The sequence below is a fragment of the Rhinichthys klamathensis genome, unplaced genomic scaffold, assembly GCF_029890125.1.
Source record: "Rhinichthys klamathensis goyatoka isolate OS25496 unplaced genomic scaffold, OSU_Roscu_1.1 h1tg000436l_1, whole genome shotgun sequence".
NCBI classification, from domain to species: Eukaryota; Metazoa; Chordata; class Actinopteri; order Cypriniformes; family Leuciscidae; genus Rhinichthys; species Rhinichthys klamathensis.
Genome location: NW_026606932.1, coordinates 844,881 through 869,374, shown reverse-complemented (window position 1 = coordinate 869,374; position 24,494 = coordinate 844,881). Strand labels below are relative to the sequence as shown.

The following is a 24,494-nucleotide window of genomic DNA, read 5'->3' as shown; positions in this document are numbered from 1 at the left end:
AACTTTAAATATTTGAGCCCTTTTTGCAATGACTTTAAACGACCTGGTCATTTTATTAGATGTTTGATGTCCTTGTAGAACAGCCGCATTTAAAGCCTACTAATTTTTTCTTTTCCTTTTCTTTTAAATAAATGCCACTTGCTTTGATATTTTGTTATATAATTCAAAAACATTCAGAGATTGTATTATATTTATTTATATAAAATATTCTATTGAACATAAGTTCAAATAGAATATTTATAGAAATATTTGTAAAACAGTTTCATATGCAGTTAACACTGAAATACAAAATTGTTTCAATTAGTTTAAAAAAAAGTTTGAAATCATTGTTGGCTAATGTTGTAGAAACAAAACAGTTGTTTTTAAAAAATTAAGCCAATAAAAGTAGTACAATTCAAAAGTTTGTGGTCAGTAAGATTATTTTGGAAAGAAATTAATACTTTTATTTAGCAAGGACACATTCAATTGATCAAAAGTGACAGTAAAGACATGTATTATGTTACAAAATATATCTATTTCTTATAAATAGGGTTTTTTATTTATTTATCAAAGAATCCTGAAAATTTTTCCACAAAAATATTAAGCAGCCCAACTGTTTTCAATATTGATAATAAGAAGAAATGTTGATCACCAAATCTGAAGAATCATGTAACACTAAATACTGATGCAGTAAATTCAGCTTGGCCATCCCAGGAATAAATTATAAAGTGCCCCATTATGCTTTTTCAAATATGATACCTTTCATGCAGTGTGTAATATAGCTGTTTGTGAATGTAAAATGTAAAGTTTCAAAGTGAACTACATATTACTACATGAGATATTGTCTCCTATAAGAAAGAATCGATTCTGAACTGCCGAAACGTGTCGTCAGTATTTCTTACCTTGGATGCATTTAAACCTGGGAACCTTTAAAATAGCATAATAGGGGCACTTAAAAAAAAAAAAAAACCAGTTACGTTGCGCATTGTAATAATATATTTCACAATATCATTGTTTTTACTGTATCAAATAATCAAATAAATTCAGCCTTGGTGAGGATAAGAGACTTGTACTTTAAAAATAACATCTTGTTACATGCATGGTAATGTACTTTAAAAATAACATCTTGTTAATATAGTACTGGCCCTGTCACTGATTATATATGTATGAGTAGAGTCAAAGGTTTGTCAAAATTGTTAGATATTAGATTTAGATAGATGCGGTCAGAGCCATGATCTTGTGTGTCTCAATAGATGTCCAGCTGGTCCCAGAAGTCACAGAAATGGTCCCTGTCCCCGTGTTGTGGGTGTGACTGTAGAGTCAGGTTCAGGATGGGCCAGTCTTCTGTAGCCGTGTACCGTGGCCAAACAGCAAGCCTCTGCTTTCTGCAAAAGTGCGTCTGTTCACTTCGAGAGTTTGGGTCCCCCGTGTGGGCAAACGCTCCCCAGTAGCACGCCATTCGATTGGCCAGAAGGCTCTCTTGAGGTGTAAATGTGAAGTTTGTGCTGGGGCCGGAGTCAAACAGAAAGGGAAGCTCTGCCCCATGGCAGGTGTGATTGTAGCAGAACGGAAGCCCCGCCCATATGCTGGGATCAGAAGGAGCATGGTCAAATACATACAACCAAACAGATCCGCCAGCTCTTACTCCAGAACGAGCAGACCATCGAGCCGGACACAGAAACACATAATCTGTCACAATCTACAAAAAAACAGGCCCAAAGCCCAACATTGTAAGAAATGAATGAATGAATGAATGAATGAATGCCGTTTGTCTTGCAGTTGTTTATATGGGATGCTGAAGTCTTACCTGTGAAAGCATCACTCGTCTGTCCTGGTTTCGGTAGAAAGGAATGTATTTGTGCAGAATTCTGAACGCATGTTGCTTAAAAATAGCAACAGTGTAGAGCAAACATTCCAGCACTGACACAGACTGGTTGAAAGTGCCGTACACAAAGACTACGCCTTCCTCAGAGGTTGTACCTACAGTGCAGACCAGAAAACACACAAAGGTAAATGATGCAAATCTTACTTAATTTAAAATACAATGTAAAATAGAATGGCTAAATACAATGTAAGCTTTGGTTAAATTTCAGCAGTTATTTTCTATAGTAATAAGATATGTGTATTTAACCCAGAATGTGCTGATGAAAGTATCAGAAACCTAGTATAACAGGCTTGTAACTCTGCCAGTTGCCTGTTTGGAAGGCTGTGATTGGCTGTTCCTGGATAAGCTCTCCATCAATGAATGGCCCCCATGTCTCAAAGACCTCTAGGAAATGGAAGGGGTTGATGATCTTAGAACCTTCAAAAGACAGAATTTTCAGTGTTTGTATATGTCTGATATTCTTGTCTGATGCATTTATTACACGGCTCCCTGAAATCCTTGATTCTAATTGGCCAATCGGAACATTATGCATTATATTTTTATATAATGTTCACTAAATTGTATATTTGAATGTCGTCCCAGATAAAACCATATCGCACCATATGCTTTTGTTCACATAATAAAATAATTTCAGCATAAATTAATATTTAACGTTCATTTATTTATTTATTTGGCAAATAGCTGCGTATTAAGAGGGATAAAGCAAAATAAACCCAATCAGAATGATACAAACCCCTCAATTTTGTGTCTTTATGAGTCTGTGTGTAACCTCTATGAGTCAATGTTATTTCAATATTATTTATAATCTATTATAATATTTATTAATATTTTGAATTAGCTTTTATTTTTATTCTTCAGTATTTTATTTTAGTTAAAGTTTTAGTTATTTTGTTATGTGCTTTTGTCATTTTTTTTATATTTATTCCTATTCAATTCTAATTCCATTTTGTTTGTCATTTTATTACTTCAACTCAGGGGTATTTTAGTATTACTGAGATACTATGTTTATGTTTAATTTTTATTTTAATATTTTTCATTTTCATTTTAGTTAAAATCGTTTCATTTTAGTTTAGTTAAATTTATTATTATTTTGAAATATGTCTGTATAGTTTTTATTTATTTTTTATTTCCGTTTTAGCCATTTTATTACTAAATGAAAATGAGAAATATGTTTAAATTTTTGTGTATTTTAGTTAATGTTTATTTTATTTCAAGTAATGAAAATGTTTTTAATGGTTTTAGTTTTAGTTAGCTATAACCTTCAACTTAACTTTTTTCTCAGTCAGTTACTAAGGCAACATTTCTAATTTTTAAAGTTTTACGTTTTTCATCTAATATTTTATGTTACTTTATTTCAGTTTTATTTCAATTAATCAAAAAACTATTTTTTATAGTTTTCGTTCACATTAACAACTCTGATGTAAGTGTGTGTACCTGATTTAACCTGGGCGTTGAGTACAGCATGTGAACTGAGAGAGCGCAGGCAGGGCAGATCAAATGCTGAGCAATTAGTTTGTTTAGCAAAATCCCAGCCCAGTTTCACAGCATCCCATCTACAACATAATAAACAACATTATTATCACCATCATCATTCATAATTTCTCTCAGGAGGCTAAGGCTCTGTTCTAAACAGTCACTGTGATTTTGACAGTTCCTGGATCAACATATTTTATTGATCCTGGAACAACATTCCAACATCCAGAAATCAGGGTCTAGTTGCATAAACATAGCCATTATGTTAAGTCTGTGTCTTAAAGGCCCACTGAAGTGCCTTGAAATGCGCAGCATTATTCAATGTGTTGTAATTTCCACGCCAACAGGGCGGGACATATCGAACAGCTCCTCCCCTTTTTTTTAAATAGCCAATAGCGTTTAGTTTTAAAATATAGCATTCTGTGCAAAATTCAACTGGATCCGATATGTTTTGTGGTATATGCGCCAACTCACGCATATGATCCACTCTGTGCTATCGTGTTTCTGGACCGGAGCTGCGGCAGTTCGCGTGACACTAACGTAAAACCAGACTAATGCAAAACTTAATTCGCCCCACTGGGAAGCATATTTACACTGTCTGAATCGTTCCCTATCCCCTATATAGTACACTATATGCCATGTAGAAAATAGTAAATGTGTGAAGTTGTGAACAAGCGACCGTTTTCAGCCGCAGCTTCAGCATCTATTTGGGGGCGGGACGCTTTAGATTCCAGAGAGCATTTGATTGGACAGAAAATCTGATGAGAAGCTGAAGTGCAGCGTGATGCCATCAAAATCATTGATCCACATTGGCGGAAGTGAGAGACTGTAAGTTTTGAATCTTTTAAATGCGAATTTTGCCTTCTTTTTGTTTGGAGCACTCTTATAGATAAACATAAGGCTAACACATTCATACTAAAAGCCAAAAAACTTCCATTTTGATTTCATGGGGACTTTAAGTAGGCCTAGTAGTAGGCCTATAACCAACTAGCTGTTGCAATCAGTCTTTTTGGTATCAAATTAGACTAATCGTTTTTATGCAACTGGCATGAAAAAGTTATGAAGAAAAAAACGTGATAACTATCTTGTAAGACTTAGCAGTATCTGCAACCGGCCCCAAGTTCACCGTTCCAAAACATATAAGTTGCCTATGGAGGAGGAGCTCATGGCATCATAGACGTGCAACCGATGCAAGAGGTAAGTAGAAATGCGCTAAGATACCTTGATTTGCCCAGATTCTCAAAGGCGCCACTGTATTTATTCTTCACAGAGAATGCACTGCACCAAGCAATAAATCCACGATGATTATATAAAAATAGTCCAGATTAATCTAAATTAATTGTTTGTGTGTTGAATGTTTTCTGTTTTCTATAACAATTTATTGGCTCCAGGCCACAATGCAGTTGACAAGGTTTTGGGAAAGAGGTTAAGAGTGTTTTATGTGTGCTTTACCTGGTTTTCAGTGGCAAAGAGAATGGTAAACTCTGAATGGCTGCATGTCTAAACAAAGACTCACTGCTCTCCATCATTAGATGAAGACACACTGATTGGGCTCCAGCGCTCTCGCCAAACAGTGTAACCTACACACATGCAAATATATATACAGCAATTAGATGTCCAGACTGTCATCATTCATCCACCCTTATGCGCTCTGATACCTTATTTGGGTCTCCTCCAAAAGCTGCAATGTTTTCTTGGACCCAGTGCAATGCTGCCTGCTGGTCTAGAATCCCATAATTCCCCACTGCAGAGCTATCGGGATCTTTGCCTGTGACTAAGAAGCCAAATGCACCTAAACATTGACCACAACATCTTACAAACTTGCTCATTCAGATGTATGCACACACACCAATATGGAAAATGTAATGCTTTTTCACTAACCAAGACGATATTCCATGTTTACAACCACTGTGTTGCTATAGTTACTGATGAAGCGGCCATCGTACAGAGGTTTAGAGGCGGAGCCAGCGATGAAGTCACCGCCATGAATCCACACCATCACTGGTAGTGCTGTTACTATCGGCAACGACAGGTTGATGCTCACAGGTACAAACACATTTAGATATAGGCAGTCCTCACTAACCTGTGTACAGTAAATCCAGATTCATATTCAGACCAGCAGTAAGAAACCTTTCTTAGATTAATATTGCTAGCTTGTTGTCAGGGTGTTGGTATGTGGTTGCTAAAGTGTTCTTAGTCTTTCTTAGCATGTTGTAATGTTGTTGCTAGGACATTGCTAGATTGTTGTCAGGGTGTTGCTAAAGTGTTCTGAGTCTTTCTTAGCATGTTGGAATGTGGTTGCTAGGGCATTGCTAGATTGTTGTCAGGGGGTTGCTATGTGGTTGCTAAAGTTTTTCGGGTGTTTTTAGCATGTTGCAGTGTGTTTGGGTAGTTGCCAGGGCATTGTGGTTGCTAAAGTGTTCTGAGTCTTTCTTAGCATGTTGGAATATGGTTGCTAGGGCATTGCTAGATTGTTGTCAGGGGGTTGCTATGTGGTTGCTAAAGTTTTCTGCGTGTTTTTAGCATGTTGGAATGTGGTTGCTATGGCATTGATAGATTTTTTTCAGAGTGTTGCTATGTGGTTGCTACATTTTTTTGAGTGTTTTTAGCATGTGTGGCTTCTAGGTAGTTGCCAGGATGTTGCTATGTGGTTGCTAAAGTCATCTAAATCTTTCTTATCATATTGATATGTTGTTGCTAAGGCATTGCTATGTGGTTGCCAGGACGTTGCTATGTTGTTGCTAGGGCATTGCTATGTGGTTGCTAAAGTGTTTTAAGCATTTTTTAGTGTTTTGCTTTGTGGTGTTGCTACACAGTTGTGCATGTGCTCTGAGTGTTTCTTCGCATGTTGCATTGTGGTTTCTACAGCGTTGCTGTTACGGGTGTGGTGCAGGCAGAGGAAGAGGCAGCAGTCAACAGGTCCAATTCAAATATAATTTACTCAAACAAAACAAGGATCACGGGAAACAGCAACACACCATACACAAACGTTACATAAACGAGAACCGACAAGGAGTGAGGGAGAACACAGGGTTTACATACACAGAGAACAGATAAGGGAAACAAGGCACAGCTGGGGCAAATGAACTAGACACAGGTGAATAAACTAAACACTAACGAGGAGCGGGAAACTGGAAACAAGACTGAACCAAATACACAAAGAACGGGGGAAACACAGGACTCAACCAAATCACAATGACGGGGGGAAACACAGGACACACATGTAACATAACGCCCCCTCCAAAAAGGCGCGTCCTCGCGCCGTATAACTTCAATAGGGGTGGGGGGGCGGGCGCCCTGGAGGCTGACGAGGGCGTGGCCTACCCTGAGCAGGAAGCCTCCAGGGCGGAGCAGGACATGCAGGAGGCCAGGGCGGAGCAGGACGTGCAGGAGGCCAGGGCGGAGCAGGACGTGCAGGAGGCCAGGGTGGAGACTTTCCCTCGGGTGGCCAGGGTGGAGACTTTCCCTCGGGTGGCCAGGGTGGAGACTTTCCCTCGGGTGGCCAGGGTGGAGAGGCCACTTCAGGAGGCCAGGGTGGAGAGGCCACTTCAGGTGGCCAGGGTGGAGAGGCCACTTCAGGTGGCCAGGGTGGAGAGGCCACTTCAGGTGGCCAGGGTGGAGAGGCCACTTCAGGTGGCCAGGGTGGAGAGGCCACTTCAGGTGGCCAGGGTGGAGAGGCCACTTCAGGTGGCCAGGGTGGAGAGGCCACTACAGGTGGCCAGGGTGGAGAGGCCACTTCAGGTGGCCAGGGTGGCTTATATCCCCCCCCCAAAATTTTCTTGGGGGGAGTGACGGGTTCAGAGACAGGCTTGGGGGAACTGGACGGGACCAGCGGAGAAGGCACGGGAGGACTGGACGGGACCAGCGGAGAAGGCTCGGGAGGACTGGACGGGACCAGCAGAGAAGGCTCGGGAGGACTGGACGGGACCAGCGGAGAAGGCTCGGGAGGACTGGACGGGACCAGCGGAGAAGGCTCGGGAGGACTGGACGGGACCAGCGGAGAAGGCTCGGGAGGACTGGACGGGACCAGCGGAGAAGGCTCGGGAGGACTGGACGGGACCAGCGGAGAAGGCTCTGGCTCGGCAGACGCGCAGGGAAGCTCCGGCTCGGCAGGCGTGCGGGGAAGCTCCGGCTCGGCAGGCGTGCGGGGAAGCTCCGGCTCGGCAGGCGTGCAGGGAAGCTCTGGCTCGGCAGGCGTGCAGGGAAGCTCAGGCTCGGCAGGCGTGCAGGGAAGCTCAGGCTCGGCAGGGCTGCAGGGAAGCTCAGGCTCGGCAGGGCTGCAGGGAAGCTCAGGCTCGGCAGGGCTGCAGGGAAGCTCAGGCTCGGCAGGGCTGCAGGGAAGCTCAGGCTCGGCAGGGCTGCAGGGAAGCTCAGGCTCGGCAGGGCTGCAGGGAAGCTCAGGCTCGGCAGGGCTGCAGGGAAGCTCAGGCTCGGCAGGGCTGGACGTGACCAGCTGTGCGGGCTTGGCTGGGCTGGACGGAACCAGCGATGAGGGCTTGGCTGGGCTGGACGGAACCAGCGGTGCGGGCTTGGCTGGGCTGGACGGAACCAGTGGTGCGGGCTTGGCTGGGCTGGACGGAACCGGCTGTGAAGGCTCGGCTGGGCTGGACGGAACCAGCGGAGAAGGCTCGGGAGGACTGGATGCATGGGCCAGAACTGATGTGTGTGTAGCCCACACACACAAAATCGCCGTAGACATCACCATCAAAGCAGTCTCCTCTTGAGTGGACTTACGTGTGGTGTGCACAGTCTCTAACGGGCAGGCGACGGGCTCAGGCTCTGGCGGGCAGGCGACGGGCTCAGGCTCTGGCGGGCAGGCGACGGGCTCAGGCTCTGGCGGGCAGGCGACGGGCTCAGGCTCTGGCGGGCAGGCGACGTGAAGCTGCGGTGCAGGCTGCTCTGAACGGACGGTCTCTGGCTGGACGGTCTCTGGCTGGACTGATGTTACCGTGAGGGATGAACCACAGACCCAAAGCGCCCTGTCCAGAAACTCCGAGAATGGTAGATGTAGGTCATCGAGCAACAGTATCTGGGCTAAGGGATCATCCAAACCTCTCCAGAACCGCTGTTTAAGGAAATCTTCCTCCCAGTATACGTCCTGGTGCAGGTGAAGATAAACCTCTGTGAATTCCTCCAGTGAGGCCCCATTTTGGTCAAAGAGGAAAGCCTCCATCTGGTCGTCCATTTTTGTGGTCGGTTCTTCTGTTACGGGTGTGGTGCAGGCAGAGGAAGAGGCAGCAGTCAACAGGTCCAATTCAAATATAATTTACTCAAACAAAACAAGGATCACGGGAAACAGCAACACACCCTACACAAACGTTACATAAACGAGAACCGACAAGGAGTGAGGGAGAACACAGGGTTTACATACACAGAGAACAGATAAGGGAAACAAGGCACAGCTGGGGCAAATGAACTAGACACAGGTGAATAAACTAAACACTAACGAGGAGCGGGAAACTGGAAACAGGACTGAACCAAATACACAAAGAACGGGGGAAACACAGGACTCAACCAAATCACAATGACGGGGGGAAACACAGGACACACATGTAACAGTTGCTAGGTGGTTGCTAAAGTGTTCTGAGCATTTCTTAGTGTGTTGATATGTGGTTGCTATGCAGTTGCTGACGTGCTCTAAATGTGTTTCTATGCATGTTTCAGTGTAGTTTCTAGGGCATTACTGATTGCTTACAGGCCCAAGTCAAAAGATCTTATATTCGGGCCCCTATTTATGTCCATATTGCACAAATAGTGCAGGGCGACTAATCGTTTTAAAAAACCTCTAACCTTAATTATGAGCACCTGTAACACTGAATATTTTATGCGTGCACTATGCAGCCATATAATTCTCTAAATGTACTGTATTTTAATAGGTGGATGGTTTTAAAATGTGTAATGATTACAATGTTGCATACCTTAGGAGGACACAGCCGAGAGAACTCCCCAGCACACATCTGCATGCACGCGGGACGGGGAAATGTGGCATCATACATGTACGACCAAGGTGACAAGGGTGAAGGAGGAGTCCAGCGTTTATCTCCCACAGGAGGGTCAGCAAACGGAATGCCATAAAACACGTGAGCTTTGTCCAAAGTACGGCCTCGAACTTGCCCGAGATGTGTGGTGACCACTGGATCTTCACTAGCAGTATCATCCAGGCCATCAAAGCTGTTATCCAACGAATTAATGATGCATTCACCATCACATCGCACCTTATTCAAGTCTTCAATATCCATCTCAGGCTCCTTGTGTACAATATTATCATCTTCAAAATTACTTTCATTGCATGCAGTTCTGGTTGTTATGGAATCAGCTGCTGAATGCATATCACTCGATTCAGCCACAGTGTTTCTTGAAAAATCATCAGTACTAGCATATAATTCTAGACTCTTGAGCGAGTTTAAAGACTCACCTAGAAAAACATCATCCAAGCTCTCATGTACTTCATTTTGTTCAGTATTTGGGATGTTAAACATCATGGTCCGAGTCCCAGTTGTGTGTACATAGAAGGTCTTTTGTTGAGTTTCACTTTCTTGTGTTCCTCTAACAATTGGCATCATTGAAAGTAACGTTACCACAATCATTATAGTAGCAGACGACATCATGATGGCCTTTCAAACTGAGGTGTAGATTCAGAAAGCCATCAAGATCAAGAATCAAGATAGAGTTAGTTTAGTCAAGATAGTTAGTTTAGTTCCACTCACTTCAACAGAAGAATCTCAGCTGAGCTGCCCAGATCCACAAACAGATGTTTGCAGAAAGTTTTGTGCTGTAGATTCCCAGTTATTGCCGAACGTATCTTTAATCTGCAAACAGAGAGTATGTAGAGGAATCGGACTCTGTCTTGTGCGCCTGTTGAATTTCACGTGACACCAATGAGTTAAAATTTCACAAACATTTCAGTCTCTCTCACACACAAGAGCGCTATTGTGAAACAAATCAGATTACAGGCAGTGAGAGGTCAGGATATGGTAAATGCACAGGACAATGCTCTATGCTAATGTTTTGTATATTTATATACAACAGAATCACATTGAATGTATAAAAAAAATACAAAATGTAAAAAAAGAAAACCTAAAAAAAAAAACTTTTTATCATGTAATATGTAATTTGTCTTCTTGTCTCAGTTACCTCCTTAGATCAGTGTGTCTTGTACTAATAGCCTGGACTGAGATTTTCTTAATAAGCTCTGTGTTTTATCATTTTCTGTGAAGTTTTTATTGTTATTTTTCTTAAAGAAGATATTTTGAAGAATGTCGGTAACCAAACAGTTGATGGACCCCATTGACTTCCATGGTATTTTTTTTTTCATACTGTGGAACTCAATGGACACCAGTAAATGTTTGGTTACCGATATTCTTCAAAATATCTTCTTTTGTGTTCCGCAGAAGAGAGAAACTCATACAGGTTTGGAACAACTTAAGGGTGAGCAAATTATGACAGAATTTTCATTTTTGGATGAACTGTCCCTTTAAATGACTTTAATTTTTTTAATTGAAAATTGTTTAAACATTTTTCAGAGGTGTAAGAAACAAACATGAATGCAAAGATGACTCTTCAAAGAACTTTACTCATGCAATTTAAACTAGATTCTTTAACAGTTTTCTTATGTTCTTCATCTCTGTCATCCCTATGTGTAATTAACCTACAGTGCTGGTCAGAGTTATTTGCCCCTTTGGTAAATATGATCAAAGATGGCTGTAAAAAATAAATCTGGATTGTTTATCCTTTTGATATATATATATATTTTTTTAAATCTTAAACCTTTTATTCAACCTCCTTTTTCCAAGATAACAGCTCTGAGTCTTCTCCTATAATGCCTGATGAGTTTGGAGAACACCTGACAAGAGATCAGAGACCATTCCTCCATACAGAATCTCTCCAGATCCTCCAGATTCCCAGATCCATGTTGGCGCTTCTTCTCTTCAGTTCAGCCCACTCATTTTCTATAGAGTTCAGGTCAGGGACTGGGATGGCCATTGCAGATGCTTGGTTTTGTGCTCAGTGACCCATTTTTGTTTTGATTTTGATTTTTGTTTTTTATCACTGTCCTGTCCAGGACCTCTGGCTGAAAATTAGACCCACAGCATTAAAGATACAGCAGAGTATTTCATTTTACACATGGGGTACTTTTTTTATCCCTGTATATGAACCAAACCCATATTAAGTGTTTGCTGCCAAAAAGCTCTTTTTGTTTTGTTTCATCTGACCATAGAACGTTTGAAAAGTAACTGACACTACTGGAACTTCAAACGGGACGGGTTCTATGGACAGACAAAACAAACAAAAAAGAGCTTTTTGGCAGCAAAAATGAGTGGGCTGAACTGAAGAGAAGAAGCGCCAACATGGATCTGGGGATCTGGAGGATCTGGAGAGATTCTGTATGGAGGAATGGTCTCTGATCTCTTGTCAGGTGTTCTCCAAACTCATCAGGCATTATAGGAGAAGACTCAGAGCTGTTATCTTGGAAAAAGGAGGTTGCAAAAAGTATTTAATAAAAGGGGGCAAATTATTGTTCCCAACGTGTTTTGGAGAAAAACATTTATTTCATAAAGTGATTTCCCCCCCACTTTTAATTCTTTTACTTCAATGAAAGGTTTGATTTTTTAATAAAACATCAAAAGGACTAACAATGCAGATTTTTCAGCCATCTTTGATCATATTTACCAAGGGGGCGAATAATTCTGACCAGCACTGTAGGTGTGTGTACATCCTAGAAAAAAGGATGACACATTACTCATGCACTAATAGAGCACTACTGATTGATTACTCAGAAAAATAAACTACTTCAAAACATAATTCGTAACTTGTGACTCATAGCTGTTCTCACTCACGGCCTACAGTGTGCTATACGTACACCCGTTTCCATGGTTACGGTAAAATCATCAAGAATGCGTCGTGACTTCATTGGTATGTGTGTGAAACACACAACTGAACTCTCAGCCACCATACTATCTTTACAGCACTATTACACATGCACAGTCACACAGGTTCACGCTTCATAATGGTTGTAACACACTTTATAAATGAGATCACAGAAGACCAGTAAGAGTATAAAATAACCCAAGTTTATTCAAGTAGCACTTTTATGATTGCCAATCTTAGAAGTAAAATGAAAAGTCCACTTTTTTAAATCAAATTTATTTATAGACCTTACAGATTTACACACAGCAGAAATGGAACTATATATATATATATATACATATATATGATAATATTTCAGTGATTAATAATTTAATATCCAACCGTATATAAATGATGGAGTGATTCAAAGATTAAGGTTCAAGTTTGAGACATTAGATAACACGGGATGACATTAATGTGTTACATAAAAGTGCCAGCAAACTCCTAGTAAACACAGTCCAAGATTAGTCAGCCAATAGGAAACACTGGGGGCTGAAGAGGGCGGGCCATGGTCCCACCCAGGGAACCAATCATATCCTGTAAAGAGAGACATTAAGATGTAGGTTTGAAAGACGTCATACCGGGAGTATATGCAAAATATATATAAATATGGAAATAATAATAAAATACATCTTTAAATAAAAAGATGTAGTTGACATTAAGATATTAATAAGTTTTAAACATTAACAATATGATTTTCTGTCAAGCTGCTTTGAAACAATCTGTAATGCGAAAAGAGATCCAAATGAAATTGACAGTCATCTAGTCTAAAAACCTACATGTGCAGTGTACATGTGGTTATACAACTGGTTTTATTTTAAGTCAAATATATTATTTAGTATGACCTCATCAAACTGACTTCATAAAATTACACAAATGAGTAAGATCAGGAGTAAGTTGAATAAAGAGTAAGATCAGGCAGACATATAGTAGCTCCTTTGCACAGTAATAAAGGGCAGTTTTTACACATACACATACACACACATTTTGTACTATACTGTATATATACAATATCAATACATACAGATATTATATATATATGTATTATATAATCTCTTCAGATGGTGTGGAAAGGTTGTACCTAATAACACTAAACTGTGAACTATGTTTGCACTGTAATATTACTGTAATATTGCTGTGTGATAGTTATTGTGATGTGTCATCGTGAATGCTCTTACTACAGACGTTGTCTCGGCAGATCTCTGATCCACAACCGCTGCAGCCCACACCTGCTATGTTTGGAGTAACACCATGAACTTGTCCTCTGCAATAAAGCATGTTGGAATAACATCACCACAAGAGGTAGACAAAGTTATATTTTTGACCTGTGCTGCAACTTTATTATATCAATGCAATGCAACAATAAATCAAGCAAAACTTCTATACCCCCTTCCCCCAGTCTTGAACATTTGGTTACATCCTTGGTTACATCCCAAATGTAAAATAAGAAAGTCTAACTTACGTATCGCCATAGTTGCACACAAAGATGGTGGATTCTGGGTGAGTGGAGAAGTTTTCGATTCCTTTAGAGCACACATTTACAGCACAGCCCAGCTTGAAGCTTGTAGACCACATTAACTGAAACATACAATACATGTACAAATACACAAGGTTGAGAAAGATAGTCGAAAAAAAATTTCAGTGCTGAAATAAATTCACATACAAAGCTGTAATAATGTTAAAGAACATACCTGTGTGTAGTGGCCGCACAACCGTGAGCAGTTGTTGTTTTTGAGTGAGTACACTCCTTCTTTGTTCCACCTGTGTATGGCGTTCTCCACGGAGAAGGCAGCGAACGGAGCCCCCAGCCAGATGTTCTCGCCCATCCATCCGAATGGCGGGTGCCCGAAATACCCTAGCCCAGGATGATGAGAGGCTTTGCAGTGTCTCGCCCGGTCTCTGGCACCTTTGGCCAATTCATTGTCCCAGGACTGTAGACAAACACACAAACACATCCACACAACAATAATCCAAATCAATAGAATTACAATATATAGATATTATATGATTTAAGATATGACTCACAGGATTAGAGGAACAAGCTCCAACAAAACTTATATATATACAATGTGATTTGTCCCAGAACATTTGATCCCAGAACATTTTACATGTGCAAGTTTGGTTGTTTTTTGCTGAAACTTATTCGAATCAATTGAAATACAAAAAAACACACAAAAAAAAAAAACACTGCTTAATAGTCCTTATATTTTACCTAATTAAAAAAAAACAGAACAAATTAATAACACATGTAAAATGATTATTGATGGAGAGATATCATTTTGCCTGTCAGAACCCTCTTCAAGCACCATTACAAACAAGAAGACCCTTTGTTTTCTCTTCGTTCTTTTACTACTTAGAAAAATGCGATCCAGATCAATAGGGAACCTTTTCTTTCCACTCATACAAAAACATCTCTCCATTGCCATGACAACAAGAATGATGGTTGTACATTTTTGTTATATTCTTAAAACAAACACTCTGAGACAAAAAAAAAAGAACATGCTGTTAGGGTAGAATGATGAATCTGTGTAATTACCATGAGCATTTAAAATGTGGAACACTGGGACATTGGATTACACACACAAACACAGACAAATGATGATGAACATGAGTAAACAAGATTGAGTAAACAACATGCTCAAAAAGCTGCGCAAATAATTATTGACACATAAATGTTTTTGAGGAATGATTCATCTTAACAAAACAACCGATGCATTAAATACCTGCACCCTGAACACCTGTCTTACCATGGAGCGCGCACTGACCGCAGGTGGAGTGACGCGCGAGCGTTGCGTGTTATGCGCCTGCACACACCTGCGGATGAACTCCGGTTCCGTTATTCCCGGTAAGAGAGCCAGAACGCCGAATGAGCCGTACAGAAGAACCCATATCTGTAAGAGAAGACTGCCGAGAGAGTCCATGGCAGGAGACTGTCCTGAGCCGCGCTGCTTTGCTCTGGATAAATGAGTCAATGGAGCATCACTGCAAGAGATGCGCTGACCTGTGCGTCATGGTGCCGTGGATTTGCCCACTCTCTCTCCCTCTCTGTCTATCGATCTCTCTCTCTCTCCGTCTGTCTATCTGTCTTCGTACAGGGGCTTTTTAAAGGACCGATACAGAACCACCCACCATGTCACGAAAGAATTTGATGCGCGGGGCTCTTTGTCTTCATTTCTCACGCACAAGTTCTCGCTCCCGCGCGCGCGCACAGTCTGTCTAAATGTAAAATAAACCGTTACAAAAATGTCTGTTTTGCCATATTTAGCCAGTACATATTTAGAATGTCTATTCTGAAAAAAATGCATTTAGAGTTAGTTAATTTAATTTACATGTCAGCTGAGCTATAGTTTAAGTTGATTTAGCCGGACTACATTTAAGGAGGCTATTCAAGATTTTAATTAAAATTACGATGGGATATTACCTTTAATTATGCATTTATTTAATAATACATTGATGTCCTTCATGTAATGTTGTATTTTATATGATTTAAAAATTATATATATATTTAGATAAAATCTATAGAAATAAGATTCACAAAATCTTCTCATTTTATACATTTGTGTAACTATTTTACATTTCAAAATGTCAAAATAATTTGTATACAGGCGTTTTCCTCACATTCGTGACCATGATCTTTAATAAATAATGGATTAACAGGGTATTTGTATTTATTTTTTCCATTTATTTTAGTGTATTCATTTCAGACTTCATTACCCAGAATTCTTTAATGATGACAGTCACGCTGCCATCGTGTGTTCTGTGTTTAGTTTGTAACCACCACAGCAACGTGAGCGCGGGAGTGAAAACCGTCCTAAAACCGGTTAATTTTGAACAACTATAGAATTTTCATATACATAAATATAGTGTACAGTTCCACTAATAATGAGAGCAAACGTGAAATCTTCACCCTTACATAAAACCGTGCAACAGGTAAGTGCGCAATGCCTACAACGTAATGGATGGCTTTTAACTCGAAAAGGTAAAGCTTTATTAATTATTCCTTCTGTTTGCATGTAACGTTATACTAAAGCCCAAGACAACAATGGCAGACCGCGGACCGAGGCCAGCAGAGTAAGTTAAGAACTAAGATAAGCTTGTAAACATATTGTTTGTTGTTAATATATAGTTATTTATTGATTAAATATATCACTCCCAGAGTTCCAGTGCTAAAGTTAGAGACCCTGCACGGAGCGGAAGAAGAGGTGGGATAACAAAACATGATGATGTGTAGTTTAATGACTTGATTTTGCAAATAGAGTCGAAGCAGGTCTAAAAATATTGAACATGTAATTTTCTTCAGCATCCTGCCATAATTCCAAAGGATGCTGCTATCAAGAGTGTCACAGGAGAGCTGTCAGGCATGAGTTGGGGCTCTCCAGCCTCCACACAGTCAAAGCAGGTGCTTATTCAATATTACCATAAAGGAAAAGGTCACCCAAAATTATGTCATTATGCTTTTTTTTTACTGGTAGTTTTTTCCCCAATACAATTTTGAGGCTTTTGAGCTTCCTTTATAAAGCCAATTTTTCTTTTCTTTTTTTTCACACAAAAAATACAGGCATCTGTTTAAATTAGGCATCTTGTGCTTTTCCCTCCCCGTGTTTTTCATCCAAGATGAAAGACTCAATTAAAAATCACATGCCTGCTGTGGATCATGGAGAATCACTACAGCTGAGCCACAGAGTCCAGGCACAGAGAAGTCCACTGTACAGTCACAAACCAAACCTGGATCCATCTACCTTCACCTCTAAAAACACAGCACAACCTATCTACAACCTGTCCAACACTGTACGGCCCAACAGCAAGATGATGGATGCGGTGAGTTTAATACTGGGTCCCAGTCCAATCAAGTGCCTCCTTACTCTTTGCCAGAGATTTTCTTATAATGGGAGACTGCAAACTCAGGTTTTTTAGCATTGAAATAAGCACAATAGTAAAGTTGGATCTAACCCTAACCCTAAGTTGGATCTATCCATCAGTATATTCCTCAAAACACTTTATCGTCTGCAGTCGTGGGAAGTTGGATCATGTGCACTTTATAAGCAAAAAAGATACAGCACCCTGACATCATTGAAAGGTTTTCTAAAATGTATAGTCAGTTAATGTTGACAAAGACCATTGGAATAAATGTAAATGTGCTATAAATTAATCCTACCTGTCACTCTAAAATGAGTGTTTTGGAAAACATGAATAGTCAATTTATTTACATTTTTTTCCTCATGCATTTATGTTTTACACAAAAGCTATATATATATATATATATATTAAAAGTTTGGAAACATTATTATTGTTTTTGTTTTTGAAAGAAGTCTCTTATGCTCATAAAGGCTGCATTTATTTGATCAAAAATACAGAAAAAACCCCAGTGATATTGTGAAATTTATTACAGTTTAAAATAATAGCTTTCTATTTTAATATACTTTAAAATATAATTTATTTCTGTGATGCAAAGCTGAATTTTCATCAGCCATTACTCCAGTCTTCAGTGACACATGATCCTTCAGAAATTATTTTAATATGCTGATTTATTATCAATGTTGGAAACAGTTGTGCTGCTTAATATTTTTTTATAACCTGTGATACTTTTTTTCATGATTCTTTGATGAATACAAATTTAAAAAGAACAGCATTTTAAAAAAAAGAAAGAAATATTTTGAAATATACACTACCATTCAAAAGTTTGGGGTCAGTCATTTTTTTCTTTCTTTTTTAAAGAAATTAATATTTTATTCAGCAATATTAAATTTATAAAAAGTGATAGTAAAGATTTATATTGTTAAAAAAGATTTTTATTTTGAATAAATGCTGTTCTTTTTAACTTTTTATTTAACAATGAATCCTTAAGAAAATATCACAGGTTCCAAAAAAATATTAAGCAGCACAACTGTTTCCAACATTGATAATAACTGAGTATCAAATCAACATTTCTGAACTGCTGAAAATTCAGCTTTGCATCACAGAAATAAATTATATTTTAAAGTATATTAAAATAGAAAACCATTATTTTAAACCGTAATAATATTTCACAATATTATATATATATATATATATATATAATATTTCACAATATTATATATATATATATATATATATACACACACACACACACACTGCTTAAAAAATTAACAAGTATAATAATTTAAAATGTACATATATAATTTTTTTATTATTATTTTATCCACACATTTATTATGTTTCCACACAAAAGCAGTTTACTCGGGCAATTATGGCATTTTCTTTTTTCCAAAAATGGCACATGGTTTTGACCAGAGATTTTTGTCTCCCCCTGGAGGAGGGTGTTTGTTAAGCTCCAGAAGTCCTATGTGAGCATGTAATGTGATTGGATGATATATTTGTGTGTTTGTGAGTAGGAGGGGCTTACCGAGGAGAGGAAACTGCAAGCAGTAATTGAGCAGGTTATGGTGGACCAGCTGTCGAGGTCAGTTTCTCTCTCGCTCTCCTCTCTGTTCCATTTTTGTCAGTCTGGGGTTAGTAATAATGTCGTGAGGGTTCTCTGATACTCACGCAGGGCTGTCATTAGCGATCCGGAACAGAATGCTGTGTCTGCCAGTCCCACGAGTGTCCCACCACGCTACAGGAGAACTCTTCACCACACTAAGTAAAACCCACACACATACATGACTCAGATACAAAACGCTCTTTCTCCCCTTCTGTCTCATACTCATAGGTTTGGAGAAGGTCACAGTGGTTATGTCCCCACTTATATTTTTTGTTTTTGTATTTATATAGTATATATATATATATATATATATATATATATAAGGTTTTGCTTAGAAAAGCACTACTATTATTATTCCGTTATTGCTCATACTTGGGGTTACTGATTTGAACAAACCAATAACCAGCCGCATGTCAGCATAAAAAAACACACAAAAAAAACACTCAAACACCCTCACAACCACATAGCAACGCCTTTGCAACCACCCACAAGCACACAATAATCGTGATGGTAAGTTTTGCAAGAACCACTCACGTTTTGTTAAGAAAATATAAAAATCTATTTTCAGTATAGTACACACATAAAAGTAAAGATTTCAATTAGAATTTCTGAAATATTGTTGACTCTTATGACAAATTGCTTGGGATGTTCCTCATTTGTAAGTCACTTTAGATAAGTGGTTCTCAAACCTGAACCCCTGGCCCCCTGAACACAATATTTAAAAGAAAAAGATCAGTCGGATTGATTTTAATGCTTTTGATGCTTTTCGATAAAAGCATATGCTAAATCAGAAAACTGAGGTTTGTGAATCCTTGGGTGTTTGTGAGGGAACTGCAGGGGGTTCAAGAGTTGATGAAAAGCTAATTATTAATTAAAAAGTTATGGATATTAGTACATTTGCGTTTCTAGTAGCTTTTTAGTTAATACAGTCTAGCAAAATTATCGACCGTGATTCAAGGATGTAGAATGAGTTTGTGATTTTTGTTTTATTGTGAAGTGTTTCACCACCTGAAACTGTTTAAGAACCATTGCTTTAAAATTTACATTTATTATTTTAGCACAGTGATTCACAAACTTGAACCCCTTTGACAAAATGTCAGGGGGTACTTCCAAGTAAATATTTGAAGCTAATATTTCAATAATATAACACCATATTCGCATGTTCATGGTTTTCTGATTTCGATTAATAGTCACCTGAAATGCTGGTAAACAATTAAAATATTTCATATATTTTAGTAAGTGTTTATTTTTATTGGTTTCAATTTAAAATTGTTGTTTTATAAAAATAAAAATAAACGTATTTAAATGTAATTTTAATATCCAACGAACTAGTATGTTTGTTAAAGAAAGAAACTGAAAATAGCGCCTGCTAACATTTTGCTCCCTTTGATAAAACTGTGATTTGTGATATTTAGGTTTTTGTTTTGTATCTACAGGGTAAAAACTCGGATGTCTTTAACGGAGAACACCTTATCCAACAAGCTCTGTTTTCAAGCTAGGATTTTATCAAGGTAGTTATAGTATTGTGATGGAGATTCAACTCATTTTTTGGCGTTTTATTTTGTAATGCGTATGTGTTTGATTTATAGGTGTGGACGTGAGGCTTGCCGAAAACTGATTGGCTTCTTTTTCACATGTGACCAAACACTGACCGTGTACGAGTACCGAAATTTTGGGAAAAACAGGTCAGGCTATGATGCTTCAACACATCACTGTTTGCTCATACTACATATTTTCCCTCCAAATTTAGGTGTTTTTGTAAAGTTAAATGTTAATCGAAACTCTTTCAGATGGAACGCGTTGCCCTTTATCGCTCGTGGTGTGTATTTGAACAGAGGGAGGCCGTACTGCCTTCAAGACATCTCACAGGTTCGACACTCATCTTCTTTCACACACTCACGAATAACAATAATTCATCAACACTCTGCCTGCATCTCCCAGGGTGCCGAGCTTAAATTCTGTACAGACGACCCACACCTCCCCCAAAGTCTGAGACACCAGCCGTGCCTGACTCTCAGAGTTACTGATGTGGATGACACAGCCAAGGGAGCCCTGCTGTATGTACCACTCACACACATATGTACATGAGTGCACAAGTTAGAGTACTGAGTGTTTCTTTTGCACAGAACTCAGTCTGGGGAAGGTCTACATTGTCTCTCTGAAGAGGAAATCAATGATCGAAACACTTTAAAGGCAATTCAAGGTTAATCCTTAACACGCATTCGCTCTTGCACACAAACATTTTTTTCAAATGCATTAGCATTCATCCAAAATGTCCACCCACACATGAGGCATGTCATTTTTTATGTTAAAATTAGGCTAATTTTAATCAAATTATTTACATGATATGCCAATCAGTTGCATTCACTACCGTCAGTCGGATGAGATTTTTTAAATGTCTCTTATGCTCACCAATGCTGCATTAATTAGATAAAATGCAATAAAACAGTAAACAGTAATAAAACCATTTAAAATACAGGTTTTTTATTTTAATATATTTTATAAATGTAATTTACTCCAGTGATCATTACTCCAGTCTTTAGTGTCACATGACATGATCCTTCAGAAATAGTTTTTGTAGAAATTGTGATTTTAAAGAATAGAAAGTTGTGACCCCAAACTTTTGAATGGTAACGTATATCAATATTTGCTATACGCTGTGGGTTTCCTAAATGAAGATATATTAAGAGCATTAAAGAAATTACATTATTGTGTCAGACAAATAAATAAACCTGTTGAATAGACAAAAAAAGGCTTTAAAAATCAATATATCTATTTTTGTGCATATCATTGCAACTGGCCAACAACCCACTTTGAAATCGCATTTATAGGTCTTACACTGAGCATCACATTTTAAGATTTAAAAAGCTGTATTGAGTTACCTGAAATTACACACTTCACCTTAAAGTGACCTTGTACTTTTGATGGCACATTAATCATTAACCAGTCACAGTAAGCTTGACAAGGAATCCAGTGCTCTGATTGGTGGATGTTTTTGCAGGTGCAGTGCGCGATCGGCTGAGGGGACATGCGATCCAAACCCTAATCAATCTAGTAAGGGATCTGCAGAACTTAGATATAAAGACTGATAGTGTTCAGCAAAAAGTTCTGCTCAGACAATTTCTGATGGAGCAACTGTGCCTTACTCAACAGGTAAAGAGAAAAAATCTCATAAAACATGTTTAAAAATGTAAAAGAAATCTATCTATCTGAAAGGAGACTGTAGGAAAGCACCAGGCATGTTGATGTAGAACATAATGTGAGAGTGCTGAGCCGTTACATTAGCGTGTGCTGTGTGTGATAGGACTTTGAGGCGGTGTGGAGGATTGTGGGTCGGCGTGCAGAGAGGCGGGTGCACCCCGCTGATGTGATGCGTGCCGTTACTGGGGAGATGAGCGAGAACAGAAAAGCCGTTTTCCTGAAGGTGACAGACCAGCCGGACTGCTTTCGTCCTCCAGAGGACGCCGTTGAGCTCTGTGAGTTATTGAATTTCCTTGTAGGCCATTTGCTAATGTTCCTATCTTTTCTCTGTTTTTAGGTTTATGTAAAGCTTGACCCAAATAAAACCGGCTCCATCTTCCTGAGCGATATTGAAAAATTCTATAGAGGCAAACAAGAGTCTGACGCTGCACACGGTGAGCCACGGATCATTTAGTCTCTTGCACACAGGCAGCAGCTATTGAAGTCATGTTTATTCAGTGTCGGTCAATATTTCATGACAAACTATGAATGTTGGTAACGTGTGATACTTCAGTATTTATTTCCGGAAAGGCTATATAGTTCACTTTACAGATGCACTTATAAAGGCAATGGTAAAACAAACTCACGCATGGGCAACATGGATGACTGATGTTTATGAAGATATTACTGTATCATTCTTATTTCGGACTGTTGACAGAAGCCGTTCCGAAACCTGACATTCTGGCCTTCGTACGGGAAGCAGGAAAGGTCACCAAGACTGTGTCATATGCTGAGTTTGAGGACTATTACGAGGGTCTAAGTATTGAAATCTCTGATGATGAAGAATACATCAACAATCTGAGAGCTACCTGGAGTATCTGAGACTATCTGACTATTTTATAGAATGCAGGGTTTCCGCGGGGTCATAAAAAGTCATAAAACGTCTTAAATTTAATAATAAGAATTTTAGGCCATAAAAACGTCCGGTTTTTCCATACAAGGTCATAAATTACATTTAGCCACGTCTTAAATTGATATGCTCATTCATTCATTATCGCGATATAATGTTTTCTCTATAAAACGATATCAAGAGTTCGATAAATGTTAGATCATGTTTATGCGCCAAAAGCGGAACGAAACTCATTTGAACCGCGCGCGCCTCACGGAGCGTTTATCCGCTCGGCTCAAAGTCCAAACGGCAGCGTAGCTCGATCAAGCTCACTAGAGCAGACGCGTTCTTCTACTGTCTATGGTTAACTTTGATCAGTCTCGATCACGAGATCCAGTGAGAAGCACTTGAATTCAGCGAAGAACACAAATGTCTCAGTGATTTAAACCAGTTTAAAGGCAGATGAAACCGCGCTGACGAACAGGAGAAACACTGTGCGCAACTATACAGTCAGAAAGCTTTTCCATCTACACATTTACATCCTTTACCATGGTTTTACTGTAACGTTAGCCTAGTAATATTAACTGCACCATGAAATGTGGGATACACATTGAATTGTATTATATTATTAATGTAGACAATGTATTAAAGGACTAATGGAATATAATTACAGTATTTATGTATTTAGGCTATAGCCTACTGTTTTTCATACATTTCATAAAGATACGTGCCATCAAAGTCAGGCAACACAAACCTGTTTCAAGACTTGAAACAATATCCCCCATTAGCACATGCAGAAACTAAGAAATAAATTTTGAAATAAAGATATTATTTTTGTTAAGGAAAAAATACAAATGTTTGAATGTTCTACCTCAGATTTGTGAAATGTTCACCTGTTTGGCAAGTGTTTGTCATGATATGTTTTGACAATAAAGAGTAGTTTAAAACCACAATTAACGCTCTGGTTTCTACAACTTTCAGTTGGGAACAAAAATCTGCCTTCAAAGTTCAAAGAAATAAAGAATTGACATTTATCGTCATAATTATCGATATTGACTGATATATTATCGTGATAAGTGTTGTGTTGTTCCTGTGTTATTGATACTTAGGAAAAGGGAGCCTTCAGTTTGTTACTCTTAAGAAAATGGAACCTTTAAATAATTAAACTTATTACTTTTAATGAAAGTCAATAAAAAAAGACTTTTGAAAGGAAGTTATTTTTCGTAATTCGAGTAGGTCATAAATTTAAATCATATTGGTCATAAAAAGGTCTTAAAAGGTCTTAAATTTGACTGACTAAACCCTGCAGAAACCCTGGAATGACACTTTCTGAACACGAGTAAAATATTGAGCTTTTATGTACTGTACAAACTATAATATGTTTGTTATAGGTTTTGCTTTGTTGCAGCTAAATGTAAAGTCACTTTATATTACTCCTCATTCATATTGCTTCGACATGATACAATGTAAAATACTGCTTAAAATAATGGGGTCAGTACTTTATTTTTTAAAAGAAATTAATACTTTTATTCAGCTAGGATGTCTTAAATAGATCAAAAGTGACAGATAAGTGCTTTCTATTCTTTAACAAAAAAATGTTTCACGTTTTCCAAAAAGATTAAGCACAAAATTTGATTTTTGAGCATCCAATCAGCATATTAGAATGATTTCAGAAGGATCATGTGACACTAAAGATTGGTGTAATGATGCTAAAAAAATTC

The 24,494-nt window shown here is 38.7% G+C and overlaps 3 protein-coding genes across 7 annotated transcripts; 1 reads left to right on the top strand and 2 right to left on the bottom strand.

The window, feature by feature from the left end:
- Positions 1-961: 961 nt before the first annotated feature.
- Positions 962-9,977, bottom strand: si:dkey-30c15.17 (crystal protein). The gene is made up of 8 exons (XM_056236002.1): positions 9,256-9,977; positions 5,219-5,420; positions 4,996-5,129; positions 4,790-4,917; positions 3,299-3,417; positions 2,141-2,281; positions 1,787-1,959; positions 962-1,678 (listed from the first exon to the last, which is right to left on the bottom strand). The coding sequence occupies exons 1-8, from the start codon at positions 9,943-9,945 to the stop codon at positions 1,226-1,228; spliced, it is 2,040 nt and encodes a 679-aa protein (XP_056091977.1). The 5' UTR covers positions 9,946-9,977; the 3' UTR covers positions 962-1,225.
- Positions 9,978-12,538: 2,561 nt separating this feature from the next.
- glipr1b (GLI pathogenesis-related 1b) lies at positions 12,539-15,421 on the bottom strand. Of its 3 annotated transcripts, none has more exons than XM_056235970.1 (5): positions 14,968-15,421; positions 13,936-14,175; positions 13,707-13,822; positions 13,423-13,508; positions 12,539-12,781 (listed from the first exon to the last, which is right to left on the bottom strand). In XM_056235970.1, exons 1-5 carry the CDS (start codon positions 15,163-15,165, stop codon positions 12,657-12,659), a joined length of 765 nt encoding a protein of 254 aa, XP_056091945.1. In that variant the 5' UTR covers positions 15,166-15,421; the 3' UTR covers positions 12,539-12,656. The 3 variants fall into 3 exon arrangements, with proteins under 3 accessions (XP_056091945.1, XP_056091947.1, XP_056091946.1); XM_056235972.1 differs by having other exon boundaries at positions 15,059-15,419; XM_056235971.1 differs by having other exon boundaries at positions 14,992-15,418.
- Positions 15,422-15,992: 571 nt separating this feature from the next.
- caps2 (calcyphosine 2) lies at positions 15,993-22,785 on the top strand. 3 transcript variants are annotated; one of them, XM_056236003.1, is made up of 16 exons: positions 15,993-16,174; positions 16,275-16,315; positions 16,401-16,446; positions 16,545-16,643; positions 16,859-17,062; positions 18,616-18,683; positions 18,774-18,863; positions 20,141-20,215; positions 20,294-20,389; positions 20,495-20,573; positions 20,646-20,761; positions 20,831-20,907; positions 21,706-21,857; positions 22,009-22,128; positions 22,243-22,339; positions 22,603-22,785. In XM_056236003.1, exons 1-16 carry the CDS (start codon positions 16,127-16,129, stop codon positions 22,764-22,766), a joined length of 1,572 nt encoding a protein of 523 aa, XP_056091978.1. In that variant the 5' UTR covers positions 15,993-16,126; the 3' UTR covers positions 22,767-22,785. The 3 variants fall into 3 exon arrangements, with proteins under 3 accessions (XP_056091978.1, XP_056091980.1, XP_056091979.1); XM_056236005.1 differs by lacking the exon at positions 16,859-17,062 and having other exon boundaries at positions 15,994-16,174; XM_056236004.1 differs by lacking the exons at positions 15,993-16,174; positions 16,401-16,446.
- Positions 22,786-24,494: the final 1,709 nt, after the last annotated feature.

What these genes read in the sequence shown, in the direction of transcription:
- si:dkey-30c15.17 (XM_056236002.1), bottom strand. Translation starts at nt 9,945, where the DNA reads ATGATGTCGTCTGCTACTATAATGATTGTGGTAACGTTACTTTCAATG. An exon ending in CAACGCCCAGGTTAAATCAG is followed by an intron (nt 2,282 to 3,298) that starts GTACACACACTT and finishes TGTCTTTTGAAG; the next exon opens with GTTCTAAGATCATCAACCCC. An exon ending in GACGAGTGATGCTTTCACAG is followed by an intron (nt 1,679 to 1,786) that starts GTAAGACTTCAG and finishes GTTTTTTTGTAG; the next exon opens with ATTGTGACAGATTATGTGTT.
- glipr1b (XM_056235970.1), bottom strand. Translation starts at nt 15,165, where the DNA reads ATGGACTCTCTCGGCAGTCTTCTCTTACAGATATGGGTTCTTCTGTAC. An exon ending in GACAGGTGTTCAGGGTGCAG is followed by an intron (nt 14,176 to 14,967) that starts GTATTTAATGCA and finishes GTTTGTCTACAG; the next exon opens with TCCTGGGACAATGAATTGGC. An exon ending in CTGCCGAGACAACGTCTGTA is followed by an intron (nt 12,782 to 13,422) that starts GTAAGAGCATTC and finishes CTCTCTTTACAG; the next exon opens with GATATGATTGGTTCCCTGGG.
- caps2 (XM_056236003.1), top strand. Translation starts at nt 16,127, where the DNA reads ATGAGAGCAAACGTGAAATCTTCACCCTTACATAAAACCGTGCAACAG. An exon ending in CGCGGACCGAGGCCAGCAGA is followed by an intron (nt 16,316 to 16,400) that starts GTAAGTTAAGAA and finishes TATCACTCCCAG; the next exon opens with AGTTCCAGTGCTAAAGTTAG. An exon ending in GAAAAGCCGTTTTCCTGAAG is followed by an intron (nt 22,129 to 22,242) that starts GTGACAGACCAG and finishes CTCTGTTTTTAG; the next exon opens with GTTTATGTAAAGCTTGACCC.